Genomic DNA, 15,371 nt, shown 5'->3' on the forward strand with positions numbered 1-15,371 from the left:
CAAAACGAAACTAGACCCCCAACTTACACCATGCACAAAAAGAACCTCAAAATGGATAAAGGTCTTAAACGTAAGATGGGAAACCATAAAAATCTTGGAAGATCCATAGGCAGCAAAATATCAGACATATGTCATAGCAATATCTTTACCAATACAGTTCCTAGGGCAATGGAAACTAAGGAGAAAATAAACAAATGGGACTACATCAAAATAAAAAGCTTCTGCACAGCAAAGGAAACCATCAACAAAACAAGAAAGCCCACTGCATGGGAGAACATATTTGCCAATATTATCACCGATAAGGGCCTAATCTTCAAAATTTATAGGGAACTGATACATTTTAACAAAATGAAGATGAAGATAAACAATCCAATCAAAAAATGGGCAAAGGACTTAAATAGACACTTTTTGTAAGTGGACGTAAAGAAGGCCAAGAGACATATGAAAACATGCTCAAAGTCACTAATCATCCGAGAGATACAAATCAAAACGACTGTCACATCTGTCAGAATGGCTATAATCAACAAACAACAAGTGTGGGCGAGGATGTGGAGAAAAAGGAACCCTCGTGCACTGCTGGTGGGAATGCAGACTGGTGCAGCCACTGTGGAACACAGTATGGAGTTTCCTCAAAAAAGTAAAAATGGAATTCCCATTTGACCCAGTAATTCCACTTCTAGGAATATATTCCAAGAAATCAGAAACACCAATCAGAAAGGATATATGCACCCTATGTTCATAGCAGTACAATTTACAATAGCTAGGATTTGGAAACAGCCTAAGTGCCCATCAGCAGATGAGTGGATTAAAAAACTGTAGCACATCTACACCATGGAATACTACCCTGTTGTAATAAAGAAAGAACTCTTACCATTTGCAACAGCATGGATGGACATGGAGAGCATTATGCTAAGTGAAATAAGCCAGTCAGAGAAAGATAAATATCACATGATCTCACTCATTTGTGGAATATAATGAATGACATAAACTGATGAACAAAAATAGATCCAGAAATAGAGAAGCATTGAACAGTCAAACTTCAGAGGGGAGGCAGGGGAGGAGAGGTGGTGGGTAAGAGATTAACCAAAGGACTTGTATGCATGGATGTAAGCATAACCAATGGACACAGACACTAGGGGGAGGAGGGCATGTGCTGGGGGGTGGGGGTGGCCGGAGAGAGGTCAATGGGGTAAAAAGGAGACATGTAATATTATATGTAATACTTTAAACAATAAAGAATTAAAAAAAGACAACGGAAAGGAAGCTATTCCAGAAGAGTGAGGAAGAGGGCTGTCAGAAGTCAGAGCTAGCATCAAGGCTGGAAGTGACTTTTGAGATAATAAAACAGTATTAATAGTTATGCCATTAATATTTGTAAGAAATGCTAACATGAGTCCTTACCTAATGTGCCAAGCACTTCATTATGTACTTTAAATGATGTTGTAGTTTGCTGTTGCTGTCTTCGCAAGTTTTTAGCAGCTTACAACATTACAGATTCATTATTTCACAGTTCTCTGGGTCAGAAGCTGCCATGGATCTCACTGGGCTAAAATCAGAGTCCTTTCTGGAGCTCTAGGTACTGGTTCTCCGCTTATTCAGGATGTTGGCAGAATTCAGTTCCTTGTAGTTGTAAAACGGAGTTCCATCCCCTTGCTGGCCATCAGCTGAGGGCTGTATCCAGCTTTTAGAGACCCCCCACATTCCTCACTTTGGGGAAGGGGTCCCTTCAGCTAGCTTCAAAGCTGGTAATGACGGATCTTTTCTTCTCTCTCATCCCTCTCACTACAGCTGGAAAGGGTCTCTGCTTTTACAGACTCATGCTTATGACTCGATCCAACTGGATAATCTAGAATAACATCCCCATCTTAAAATCTTTAACCTTAAGCACATCTTCTAAGTCCCTTGTATGCTATGTAAGGCAATACATTCACATGTTCCGGGGATTAGGGTGTGGGCATGGTTGGAGGAGCCCTTCCTCTGCCAGCCCACAGGTGGGTCATCTCATTTAATACCATGATACTGTGAGGTAGGTACTAAAATTATCCTAAGTATGTCTGATGCTACCAAAGTTTAGAGAAGCTAAATGAATTTCCTAGAATCGTACAACCTGTAAGAGGCTGGAGCAGGATTCACTTTAGGCAGAGGGATTTATCTAATCTGGAAGATTAAAATTTTTATTTTAGCAGCAAAATCCTTTACCAAATGGATAGGTATGAAAAATAAAATACATAAAAGAGCAAAGCTGCCTTGGCTAAATTGGGAGAAGTGGATGGTGGGGGAGGAATGGCCTTCACAGAACAGGGTGCAGGCCACTGATCCACCCAGCCCCTCAGCTTCCAGCTGAAGATGTGAGTTCTGGAGACAAGTGTGAAATGACTTGCCTGAAGTGAGCTCTGGGACTGCAGTCTGGCTCTTCTACTCCCCACAAGGGTTCTTGGAAACCGTGCACCACAGATTTGCCTGTTAGGAGCCTGCCCATTTATTTGTTCAGAAAGTATGTATTGAGCATCTACATGTGGTCAGTGGGATTCTAGGTGCTAATAATACAACAGTACAGATAATAAAGTCCCTGCCTGCCTGGAAGTTATGTTTCAGTGAAGGAAGAAATAATAGTAAACATGTTTTACAAATAAATTAAAAATGAAAATATCAGATAGTTGTGTGTGATCTACCAGAATTAAAATAAGGTGATTGATGTGTTTATGTATGGGTGAGGGGGTCAGGGAGGGGCAGGGAAGGAGACAGACACACACACACACACACACACAGGTTGGCTTCTTAAGATTCGGTGCTGAGGGGAAGCCTCTTAGCAGATGACATTGAAACTGAGATGTGATGACAGGAAGGAGCCAGCAAGGTTAGTGTCTCGGGAAGAGCAGTCTGGTGGCAGGGACAACAGCTAGTGCAGGGCCTGGGGGCAAGAATGGCCCGGAAGTAATCAAGATCAGGACCCTTGAGTGTAGCTGGAGGGTGAGGATGAGGGGATAGAGGTAGGTGATGAGGTCAGAGACGTGGGGGGAAAATAAAATTAATAAGGCTCTTTTGATTAGCACACACATCTGTTGGTTGTCAAGCATTATCTACTAGTTCTAGCTTGAGCCAGAATTCTCAAGTAAAGAATCTGATTGGCTGAGCAAAAGCATAATGCCCCATCAGATGTGTGTGTTTATTAGGGATACGGTTCCAATGCTTTCCCCCAGTTACTTGCTAAGTTCCCAGGTGGCCCACCCCATGAATGCACCATTGGGCACAAACGTGACAGTTGGACAATGACTTTGTGTATCTGTCATTAGCTATGGTGAAGTCAAGCTGTCACTGGCTTCATGGTTCTGATTTGCATTTTAATATTCAAGGGTGTAATTACTAAACCTAGTCCCAAGGAATAATTGACAGGTTTTATGTTTGAAATCTCAGTAGGTCAAACTTCTCATTTGTAAAACCTTTCAGTTGCTCCTTTGCCGAGCACATAAAAGGAATTTACTTCTGAACTGAGACCGTGTATGCCAAATTTTTATAGCCTTAAATATAGTATTTTATCGCTACTATAAATGGTTCTTGACTCACCTCCCACAGACCCTTCAGTGCTAAAAGCAAGAGGTCTCCCTAATTCACTTGTTTCAATTCATAGAAGATTTCTAACTTGAAGCCAGGTCATTTGGATAATATTTCAAATGTACAGGCTGAATTTCTGCTAAACATAGTAAATCTGCAATTTTACAATTAGGTTGGGCACTTACCAGTAGCATGATTGTACCAGTATTGGGCTTTCCAATAAGCACCCCTTCAAAACAACTTCCTTTTTGTTTCATGGCTCACCTCTAGACCTCACCCAAAGGCTTGATGTTATAACTGAAATGTTGGGGACATGGTAATATAGAAAGTGCATTTTTAGGTTGATTTATTTTTCTAGAGGAACATCCAGGTTTCTAACAATTATTGTAGGGCATAAAGTTCCATCGTGATGATACATCAAGCTGTCAACTCTTTCTGGTCCAAGTTAGAGGCTGGAGAGATTGAGAAACTTTTACATTCTAATATTCCACCCTTTGCATCTTCAGATTATACATGTTACCTCTCTGCAGGCAATGCCACATTTGTCCTTGGATTTTTCTCTTGTCCTGGTGATCTGATTGAGGGGCACTGCTCAGGTAGAAATGCATCTCTCCCAGTGGTCTCCTCTCCTAGTCCTTAGTGGCTATCAAACAAGGGACTGAGGGGTAGACATCTCTGGTCTGCCTGCCTGGTTCCCACAAAACATTTAGTTGTCTCACCTAGTGGTGGATAATTTGTAGGTAGTCAGAACACACTGTTTTTATGGAAAAGATATGAAAAAAAAGTTGGCTGCTACAGATGGCCATAGGCACAGCTGGGAGGAACAAAGGTTCGATTGACCTGGTAATATCACTGGTGAGAACATGACTAACGTTGGGAAATGTCAGCATGGATACCCCTAGCCTTTCAGTGCTTCAACCTTGGGTACTTGATCAAGGGGTGGTAAATGAGGCATGGCCTTGCCCTAGACCCTGTCCCTGAGCCCACTGCCTTCTACAGCTTGCTGTGCTGTTCGGTCTCCATTCTACTTCTGGGCTGGAAGCTGAACTGAAGGCTGTTGGTAGGGCTGCAGCCAAGGTTTCTCTGGTGGGAGTTGCAGGGAAACTTCATGGAAAGGATGAGTCTTGGACTCCTACCAAATTCCCCTCTTGTTGACTTTTAGAAGGCTGGAATTTCAGGCTTTAGAGGTGCAGAGGCAATTTACTGACACTCATTGTTGGCTCTACTCTTAGTTGGAGACCTGCCTTTTGAGCAGCTGGGTATCAACATGCAGATGCTTCCCCACCTCACCCACACTCAGCTCCTCTCTATTCTGGTGTCTGCTCTGTGACTTAAATCATTTTTTTTCCCCTCTTTAACCAGTGGAGCTGGAAGCTCTTCCTGCCATCTGGTAAAGGACTGTGAAATGGCTGTGTGGCAGTGGCACAGGGAGATAGAGTGTTGGAGGTGAGATGAGGACAGCTAACAATAGACACAAAAACCACAGATATGTACTGAGTGCCTCCCTAATGACAGGCACTACGCTAAGTGCTGTGACACAATGGCACACAAGTCAGGCGTGTGACCTCAGATATACCAACAGGCCTCTTGGTGATGCTGATATGATAGGAAAGAAGAAGGGTAGAAATGGAGAGAAAGCAAGTTATATTTTATTTTTATATTACTAATAGAGTCTCTTGGTTTTTCTCTTAGAGAGTCCAAGATATGATCATCTTTCTAGTTTTCATTATAATCTCTAGGGCCATATTAAGAGGTAAAAGAAAGGCAACTCATGGATATTTTTCTTTGTAAAATAGGATGGAATTAAGAAGTGAAAAGTATATGGGACTTGCCCAAAGATTTCCATTGTTGTAGGGGAAGGAAGGAGATAGATACTAAGACTTTAGACTTCATTTTCCACAATACTGCAAAATCAAATATGATCTAACCATTCACAGTTCTAGTCTCTACTGTTTGTCTCACTTTTCTTTGTTTTAAACCTGATGGACAGACATAGCTGAGGGGTTGGTTGCTGAGGGATTTCAGAAAAATCAAACATATTTTTCACTAACAAAGTAATTTGGCACCACTTTTCCAGCTCGTTTGGCAACACTTTTCCAGCTCTTAAACATGCAAAAGAATGGTTTTCTAGATAGTTCTGTAGGCATGAAATCCATCCCACCAGCCTAACTGCCCCTTACCCCCAGTCTCTGGAAGTGCATTGTTGCAGACCCCCCATTGCTTTCAGGAATGGCAGTTGCCTTCTGAGCCCGGTCCACCCTGCATGCAGTGCTCGACCACACTCTGCGCTTTTAACTAGATTTGTTTTGAAAGTAATTGGCTCAGTTCTCTTTCTGCAAGTATACGTGATCCAGACAGCCTTGGCTCGCAAGTTGACTTCACAGGTCAGTTACACAACAAGTAGGAAGAATTTTGATTATACCCGGCTCCGGGGGAAAATGGTGTAATAATACCAAGAGCCAAGATGATGAGCTAATTGCTCTAGAATTGAACTTAGGATACCTTGCCACTAATTTTCTTCTCCCCCATAACTAGGAATGTGAACTCGAATGCTGGAGGAGCAAAGGGAAATGCCAGGAGACATAACTAAGGAGCATTTAAGAGTATAGCCAAGAAAGAAACAAATATAGCAGATTGACCTTTTTGCGAAAATGATGTCTGAGTGTAATCTACTCTGGAAAAAGAATAAATATTTGGATGCTCTGTGGATTTGGAGCCAGACAGTTCTAAGTTTGGATTTGGCTCTAAAACTCATTAGCTATGTGACTGAGCAAATTACATAAGATCTCTGTGCCTTGGTTTTTTCATCTATAAAATGGGGATAAGCATTTTGAACAGAGAAGATTGTATGAGAATTAGAGATCGTAGCTGAGCACCCAGCATAGAATAGACTGTAAGTTGTAATTATAATAATAAAATGCATCAGCCTCTGCTTCAGCTTCCATCCTCAACAAAGAATTTTAAACATGATATTGAAATTTTCAGTTTGATATACCTACTTTAATCAGTGATTCTTATACCTGTTTTAATGAACTCTGATCACACATTACAATCAGCAGTTTTTGAAAAAAAATATTTTTATTGATTTCGGAGAGAGATAGAAATATCAGTGATGAGAGAGATTCATTGATTGGCTGCCTCCTGCATGCTCCACACTGGGGATCGAGCCTGCAACCCGGGCATGTGCCCTGACCAGGAATTGAACCGTGACCTCCTCGTTCATAGGTTAGTGTTCAACCACTGAGCCACGGCCAGCTGGGTGAGTTGGCAGTTTTTAAAAAACACAGATGCCTGAGCCTCATCCCAGACCAATTAAACCAGAGACTGGGATTGGGTCCCAAGACTGCATTTTACAGAATGCTAACATGCACCTAGGGCTGAGAACCACTGGCCTTTCCCATTTACACGTGAGCCCCTTGAAAGCAGAAAACGTGCTTTATTGTCCTTTCTAACCCATGCTTACTTAGCCTGATGTAGATGCTCAGTGAATATTTCTTGAACCAGATTACAAGAATTAGAGAAAGTTGTCTAAATTCCCCAGACTGGGCTCATATGGGCACTTCTCTTGGGCAGCAGATAAAGGCAAGAGTACCAGAATATTGTCATTTTCACAATAGGGATTTGAAAGAGGAGGGTGAAGAAAGGTCAGGGTCCTTTCAGCTGACAATTCACCAATTGACTACATATCATTTATCACTGGTCCTCTTTTGGACTCTAGTTGTCAAGGGATCAGAGAAGTGAGACAGCAGAATACTTTGGGAAACTCCATCAGTTAAAAAAACACACAACTTCCTTAGAAAAATTTACTCGAAAGGAGAAAGTCAGACACTGCCATGGTATGATAATGGGCAAGATCAGAGGGGCAGAAGAGAGAAATCAGTGAATCAGTGGGCACATGTTTGGGACTGTTTAGTGCACAAACATATGATGTGAGACCTTGGAATATACCAGTAGCAGTCCCAGTTATTAGCATGGTGAGAATGTCATTAGGTTATTCACAATATTAGTTTCTCTTTTGCAGGCACATGGCAGGATTGTACCTCTCTGTGGTCTTAGGCATTACCGTGTTATTGCCCAAAAACATGTGAGTGGGAAGTTACAGGTATCACATTCTGGGGAAACGGTTAAGAGCCAGTGTACTTTTCCTCTGTCACATAAGGTAATGGCTGCTCCATCAGCCTGGGCCCTGGATTGAGGACCATGCAGAGCAGAGTTCTCGGCTGACCCATGGAGATATAGCATGAATGAGAAATAAGCCTTTACATTTTTGAGGATTTGGGGCGGGAGGGGGGTCATTTGTTATCGAACCCTGCCTATCATAGTGCATACATATAACAAAAAGCTTCTAAGCTAACCACTTCTTCTGTGAAAGAGTAAACGGAACTTTGAAACCGATTGTTTAATAACCCTGTCACTTCTCCTATGCATTAAATTGGTCAAATTTCAACACCTTTCTAATCCTCAGTTTCTCCATCTGTAAAAATCATTGAGTTGTCAATGTGAAAACACATCATCTACCTTAAGTGTTTAGCAGAGTGCCTGGTGAAAGATGATGCTTGGTAAATATTAGGATATACAGTCCTATTATTTGTGAAATAAACTGGACAGATGATGGGAAAGCAGACAGCACAAAAGCATGCAGTAAATATTTTCTAAATGAACTACTGAAGAAAGCCAGGACAAGGGACCATGAAATGGCATAATTTCTACAAATTCTTTGAGTGTGGGTTCTCTCTTCTTTTACATTTTTATTCCTTCTCGACCCCCATCTTTGAAATGAGGTATCATTTAGAAAATGAGGGGAGTGGGAGGCTCTAATGAATGTAAATAAAAACAATCATTTTAAGTTTTTTTTTATACAATAGTTTGCTTGTTTCTCTTTTCTTCAGCATACTGGTGACAGTGCATTTAGGTTCTAATTCTTCCTCTGAAACTGGCTTTTGTTTGGCCTTTTAAGGACAATAGACATCCTTCCCCATCTGTCCCTGGAGATGATGGTAGCTAACTACCTGGGTCATGCACTAAGGTTGGCACAACTGTGAGTGATGCACCTAGGTCATTAGGAAGAAGGTCCTTTATGAATGTTGAGCTTCACTTTTATAATCAGCAACTTCTTTCTAGCCTAAAGGAGACACCAGCCTAGTATAAATTTTATTCTGTAATGCCTTTGGTTTGGAAGGTACCCAAACTATTTGACACTGTTTTTGTTCTCCTGAAAGTTTGTGGGAAAGGTCCAGTGGGAGATCTGGTTAAAGTGAAATAAATAGTGATCTGTGACTATATTTGATTTGAAGAACCCTGCATGTCTATGCCATTGGAAAAGTAAAACATGAATTTTATGTCTCAGATGTCTCAATATTTTTTCTCCTATGAATGAGGTCTCACTCCTTAATGGAATTATAAAACGTTTAGAAGCACCCTTGACCTCTACAAGTACCAACCCCCACAGTCTTGATAAGAAAAAAATGTATCATAACATTGAATAATGTCTCCTGGGGTCATCATCACCTCCAATTAAGAATCACTGGTCTAGACACTTTTGTCAAAGATAATAGATGATATGGTGTACTTGTTATCACGTCAGGAAATACATGATATCAGGTTGTATGGAACTAATGGTAGTAATGGTTAGTATAATAACTTGGTTAACTTGGTAACCAGCAAATCTCTCCATTGTAATTAGCTGTTAATTATGGAGGTACCTTACGTGTATGTGATTATATTGTTCCCAAACAGTTTTTCACTTAATGATTTTAGCTTCCACTGATGACTCTCCCTTGAGTCTATGTACTAGGGCCGTGGTCGGCAAACTGCGGCTCGCGAGCCACATGCAGCTCTTGGGCCCCTTGAGTGTGGCTCTTCCACAAAATACCATGTGCGGGCGCACATGTACAGTGCAATTGAAACTTCGTGGCCCATGCGCAGACGTTGGTATTTTGTGGAAGAGCCACACTCAAGGGGCCAAAGAGCCGCATATGGCTCGCGAGCCGCAGTTTGCCGAGCCACAGTTTACCGACCAGTGTACTAGGGGATATTAAAATGATGATTTTCTAATTCTTCCATGCATGTATACCAGCTGAAAATTTTCTGTAAAGAAGAGCTCTCTACTTTCTTTCTTTTAAAAATATAATTGACACATAGATTCTGTTTTAAATGAATCATAATTATTTTTCATCAGTATTTTGATGCTCATATTGTCCAAATTGGCCAGTGGGAACCCATGTACACTAAATACTATATTATTTGTTATGAATATCCAAACCCCTTACATGGTTCAAGTCAAAATATGTAAAAAGATATTTCCAGAGAAGTCTCACTCCCACTCCTTTTACTCCTTTCTCTGAAGGTAACCACTTTCATTAATTTCTGATTTATCTTTTTTTTTAACTAAGAGAAAAAAAATTTATACAAAACTATATTTTATTTCATCACCTTTTCTGACCAAAAAGGTAGCATACTAGGTATACTTTTTTGCATCTTGCCTTCTAAATAGCATATCATGAAATCACTATCAGTCCATATAGATCGTCTTTGCTCTTTTTATGGCTGCATAGTACTTCATCATGAATGTGTATCTTAGTTGATTGAACCAGTCTTCCATAATGGGCATTTAGGTTGCTTCCAAAAGTTTATTACCACAAATAATGCTACAGTGAATAACCTTGTGAATATGCTGCTCTGAATTGCGGGATGTGTGTTCTCAGGGTAAATTCCTAGAAGAGATGTCATGAGGTCAAAGATAAATGCCTCTGTAACTGTGTCATCTACTGCCAAATTTTCTTCTATATTGTTGTCTATTTTGTCTTGCCACCAGTAACAAATAAGAGTGTTTTCCTACAGTCTTGCTTTTACCATGTGCTGTAAGTTTTTGAATTTTTGCCAAAATAGGTGAGAAACGGTAAGGCACAGTATTTTAATTTGCATTTCCCATATAATGAATAAAGTTAAGCATCGTTTCTTATGCTCAAGGGCCATTTGTTTCACCTGATTTTAAAAACCTATATTTTTCTTCTTGATTTCCTGGCTGTAGTTACCTTTGATCAGGTAACTATGTACCTGTTATTTCCTACCTGGATTTTTGAAATAGTCTTCTAGCTGGTTACTCTGCCTACAGCCTTTCTCCTTTCAATGGTCCTGAACACAGTTAACATAGTTACCAAATTAATGTTATTAAAACACCTCTTTAAAACACTTCCTTTTTAAAGGAACCTTCAGTTATTTCCTAGCCACAGAATACTTTTAAACTTATTAGTCCAGAATTCAAGATACGATTTTCAGCCACTTCTCCAAACTTCTCTTTGCCTATTCCCTTATATTTACTTACTAGAGGCCCGGTGCACAAAATTCATGCACTCGGTGGGGTAGTGGGGGGGTCCCCCAGCCTGGTCTGTGCCCTCTCATAGTGCGGGAGCCCCGCTATCGATCGTCCCAAAGAGGTAGGCCACGCCCACCCATCTGGGGCTCATTGATGGATTGCCACAAAGAGGTAGGCCAGAGCTGGGGGTCCTGCCTCCGCGCCGAACTGCAGGACCCCCAGCCTTGCCATGCGGAGCCGCGGGACCTGCCTCTGCGCCGCGCATGCAGCACCAAGCCCCCGCCCACCCATGTGCGCCTCGCCACGCATGCATCCCCGCCCACCTGCATGCACCCACAGCGCACACAGCCTCCTGGTGATCACTCATTACGGTGTGAGGGCATCACGACCACATAGGCTTTTATTATATAGGATTCCTTCTGCAAAACTAGTACATTTAGTGTCCTAAAATCCATGACAGAAATTCTTTCCTCCAAACCTTTTTCCTGTTAGAGTTCAGGTCAGAAGCCCCTCTGTAGTGCAGCCCTGCCCTTTATCTGTCTAAATTGCAGGGATGCTCCCAGGCTTATCTCAAGAACCATCTTCTGGATGCCTTCCTTGACCACTTTGTGCCCAAGGGCTCTCTCCTTTGGAAATTCTGCTGGTACATATCTTTGTCCCCTTATTTAGCACTTAATTTTATGGCCTTTTTCTCTTTTCTTTTGCAATTACATAAAATTTGAAAATGTGTGTATATTTTTCCCCAAGAGTAGGGTCTATAGGTATTTTATTGAGCAAATGCTAATAAATTTTCATCACCTGCTTCTGAGCCAAGATAAGGGCACATTAGCCTCTGTTTTATTGACAAGATAATACAGTAGAGAGATTATACCATTTGATTAAATCATCATTGAGTCATTGGTCATGTGAGCATGGGTCCCAAGTCTCAGGTTGTAGTCAAATGTCATACTTATTACCACATTCCCTAAATTAAAAGAAAAAAGGATGCCTTAAAATATTAAGTAAAAATTATTCCATTTATCCTTTCTATTAATTAACATACATAATTTAGAAGACCTAGATTTATCTTAGTTAAAATTTCCATCCAAGATACTGATTAGAAAGACAAAGGATTTGGCATCAAATCCTCTTGGGACAAAATGGTATTATACAAAATGTTATTTGTTTGTTTTCAGCCTGATAAAATGCTCATAAACACATTTGATTAGAGAAAGCATCATATCTAAATCCTTGTGTATTCTAAGCCATGCATTTCTGCTTTCAACTCAATAAACATTTACACATTTATTGTGCATTTATTATATCATAGGCATGCTACTAGTTCTTGTGGGAACAGAATGTATAAGTTAAAGAGCATGTTCTCAGGTAGTTGTGTTTTTTAAAATCCTCACTCAAGGATATTTTTTCCATTGATTTTTAGAGAGAGTGGAAGGGAGGGAGGACAGGGGGAGAGAGAAAGAGAGAGAGAGAGAGTGAGAGAGACACGTCAATTGGTTGCCTTCTGCATGCGCCCTGATGGGGGCCAGGGATCAAACCTACAACCCAGGTACATGCCCTTGACCAGGAATTGAACCCAAGGTACTCGGGGCCAATGCTCTAACCACTGAGCTGCACCAGCGAGGGCATTCTCAGGTAATGTCTAGAAACTACCTATGTGTACATACCAAATATTACTGTAAAGAGTATTACTATTGGCCTACAAACAAAGAAAAGAGAACTCTACTGGAGAGATCAACAAAGGCTTCAGAAATAAGATGATAGCTGAGTTCAGCCAAGGCAACCCCAAAATCCATAAGGCCCAATATATACATTATAAAGTAAGAGAAATTTTAGAGTATAAAATGAGCAATTAGCAGTATTTAAAGTGTTCCAGTCATCTCTTCTGTAATCCCACTGCACTTTGTACTTCTTTCTATTCTGGCAGGTTGCCTTGCAAAGGGTTTGGCTCCAGGTGTGTCACTGTGATAGCCAGAGAGGACCTTACAGCAGGATCACAGCCACATTGACTTGGAAATCCCAGTGCAGGCACATAGTAGGCAATTAAAATTTTAGAAAGGAATGAATGAACTAAATATTTTAAGAGCACTTTGTGAAGTCAGTTGAACTTTCTAATTTTTACAAGTTGATTATTTTGGGTTTTGAGCCCCCAGATGGCTAGTGTGTGCTATAGAATTCGTTATCCAGTGGCTACGCTTTGGTCTCATCTTTAGCTGGGTCTGCTAAGGGTAGGGTGGGCACAATGCAGATCCCCAGTGATCATGGTTGCTACTGCTCCCACCTCTATGCCAAGGTCCTCACTGATCCTGAATGGGTCCACACATATTCATACATCTTTTAAACCTGAGAGTCAAAATCACAAAAAATCCATGTTTGAAAAATTTGACAGGCGCACATGCAGCTTATTGGGTGTGCGCGGGTGCGTGCATGCGTGCACACACACCCCTTTTATGATGCACAGAGATGCTAGCAAAGGACACATAACACACAGTAGCAAAGGTGCAAAAGAGGCCACAAAAATTAGCTGGGATGTGAAACCTAATCTGCAAATATGGTCTGAAATGGGAAAAAGGATAATCAGTATAGTCAAAACATTTATCCTTGCTCCCTGCAAGAACGATCACCTCTTACTACCTCACAAGAGACACTAGAATTTGCTTATCTTTTTAATTTTTGTACTTTTATTACTGAATTTTAGGTCTAATTTTGCTTCCAAGAAAATTAGCATTTCAGCCTTAACTCTCTGATCTAAATGTTACCCCCTTCTTAATTGTAACTCCATTATTATTTTTTATTTTCCAGTAATATATGCCCCATTTCATAGTGAAAGACAATGGGAGAATGGTATTCAAGTTCCTAAAACTTCTATTTTGTAGTTACAGACATTACAGAAAATACATCATTTCCATTTAAGTCAGAGAGAATTGGTGAGAGCCATCAGGTAAATTATAATTCATGTGTAATATTTAAGAATTAAGGAGACCCATTAGAGAAAGTCAATAAGAAACCCACTTAATGCTGGCACAGTCTGACCTCTTACAACTTCACGAGTGCTTCATGAAGCATTGGCTTCACTGGGCAGCTTATTAGAAATGCACATTCTAGGGCCCTACTTAGACCCATGAATCAGAATTTTCATTTTAACAAATTTCTCATAGTATTTTGTGTGCACATTAAAGTTTTAGAAGCATGATTTAATCAATCACAGGGTTATCATGGAAACTCCATGAAGAGAAGTTATTCCATCAATCTTTAATTTTGGTTGGGTTTTCTTTTAAAGATCCACAGACCCAAATGCTTATTAGTGTCAATATCTTGCCTAAATTTACATCACGATACATTCCTGGAGTTTAATGGCATCCCTGCTTTTCATTTTGCATCCAACGCAATGGTGCTCTGTGGTACAGACTGTCCCTACCTCTCTGTCCACAGGAGAACCAGGTGTGCATGGGGAGAATAGAGGAGCCAGTGATGTGAATTAGAGAATTATGTGGAAGACTGACAAGTGCTTTTAATTGTATGATGGGGATTTCAGCTCACTATCACTACATTGCTTTTTCTCAAAGGATTATCTTAGGCTTAAAGTCATTTTTGCAAAGAAACACCCTCTAAACTCCCAACAGGCTTCTGTGTTTCGCATACCAAGTGAGTGATTAGGCATATTACTTTGCTTGATTTTATTTCTCTCCCATCATTTTTCATTTTCAAATTAGTGATCTTGAGAAGCTAAGGAGAGGCTAGGTCCCAGGAACCTAGAAACATGGTTGCTACAGGTATCTCCTGCCAACTAGCCAACAACCAGAGGAAAAGATACCTGTCCTTTCCTAGACTTGAGTTTCAAGAAGACAAGTGACCTATCCATTGCATGGGAGTGAGCCCACTCAGTGGATATTGATGATGGCAACAATAGCGAGAGTCTCTGCTGAAGGAATGACAGGGTGTGTGGAAAAGGACACAACTATTTCAACTCTAGAATCAACAAAGGAAGATGACATACCCAAGCTGCATCCCAAACATCCTTCTTCGCAAGGCACGCATTCTCCAAGGTCTGGGTCTTGGACTTCACCTATACAGTGAGAAACAATTCATTTTCACTGGGTGGAGACACATCAGTTGCTATGAAAGTAATGTTGGTGTGTAGCTTATTTTCAAGCAAGTAATAGAGCAATTATGAAACCTAAAACCATCTTTAAGGATCTATGAGTCACCCATAATTTTATCTCTTTCATTAATTTACTTGATTAGATCACCTTGATTTGGTACAGATAGAAGAACAGAGTGGGACTATATGCCATGCAACTTGTATTGAAATTAAGCTGGTAGATTTTATTTGTTAAAGAAATAAGTTCTTCTGGGAATATGGAATTGGGCATATAAATAAACAGGCTCTCTCTTTCTCTCTGTTTATAATCCTCACTTGAGGATATGCTTTTATTGAGAGAGAGAGAGAGAGAGAGAGAGAGAGAGAGAGAGAAGAAGAAGAAGAAGAAGAAGAAGAAGGAGGAGG

The 15,371-nt window shown here is 40.6% G+C and overlaps 1 protein-coding gene across 1 annotated transcript in view; it reads right to left on the reverse strand.

Annotated features, from left to right (window-relative positions):
* Nucleotides 1-15,371, reverse strand: part of PCSK5 (proprotein convertase subtilisin/kexin type 5) — a gene marked incomplete at its 5' end in the record, with an annotated part of 415,527 nt that overhangs the window by 71,762 nt on the left and 328,394 nt on the right. Inside the window, one exon of the mRNA XM_005868347.2 lies at nucleotides 14,862-14,930. Coding sequence (XP_005868409.1) covers nucleotides 14,862-14,930 — 69 coding nt within the window. The remainder of the gene's footprint in view (nucleotides 1-14,861; nucleotides 14,931-15,371) is intronic.

Source organism: Myotis brandtii, unplaced genomic scaffold (assembly GCF_000412655.1).
Source record: "Myotis brandtii unplaced genomic scaffold, ASM41265v1 scaffold266, whole genome shotgun sequence".
Taxonomy (NCBI): domain Eukaryota; kingdom Metazoa; phylum Chordata; class Mammalia; order Chiroptera; family Vespertilionidae; genus Myotis; species Myotis brandtii.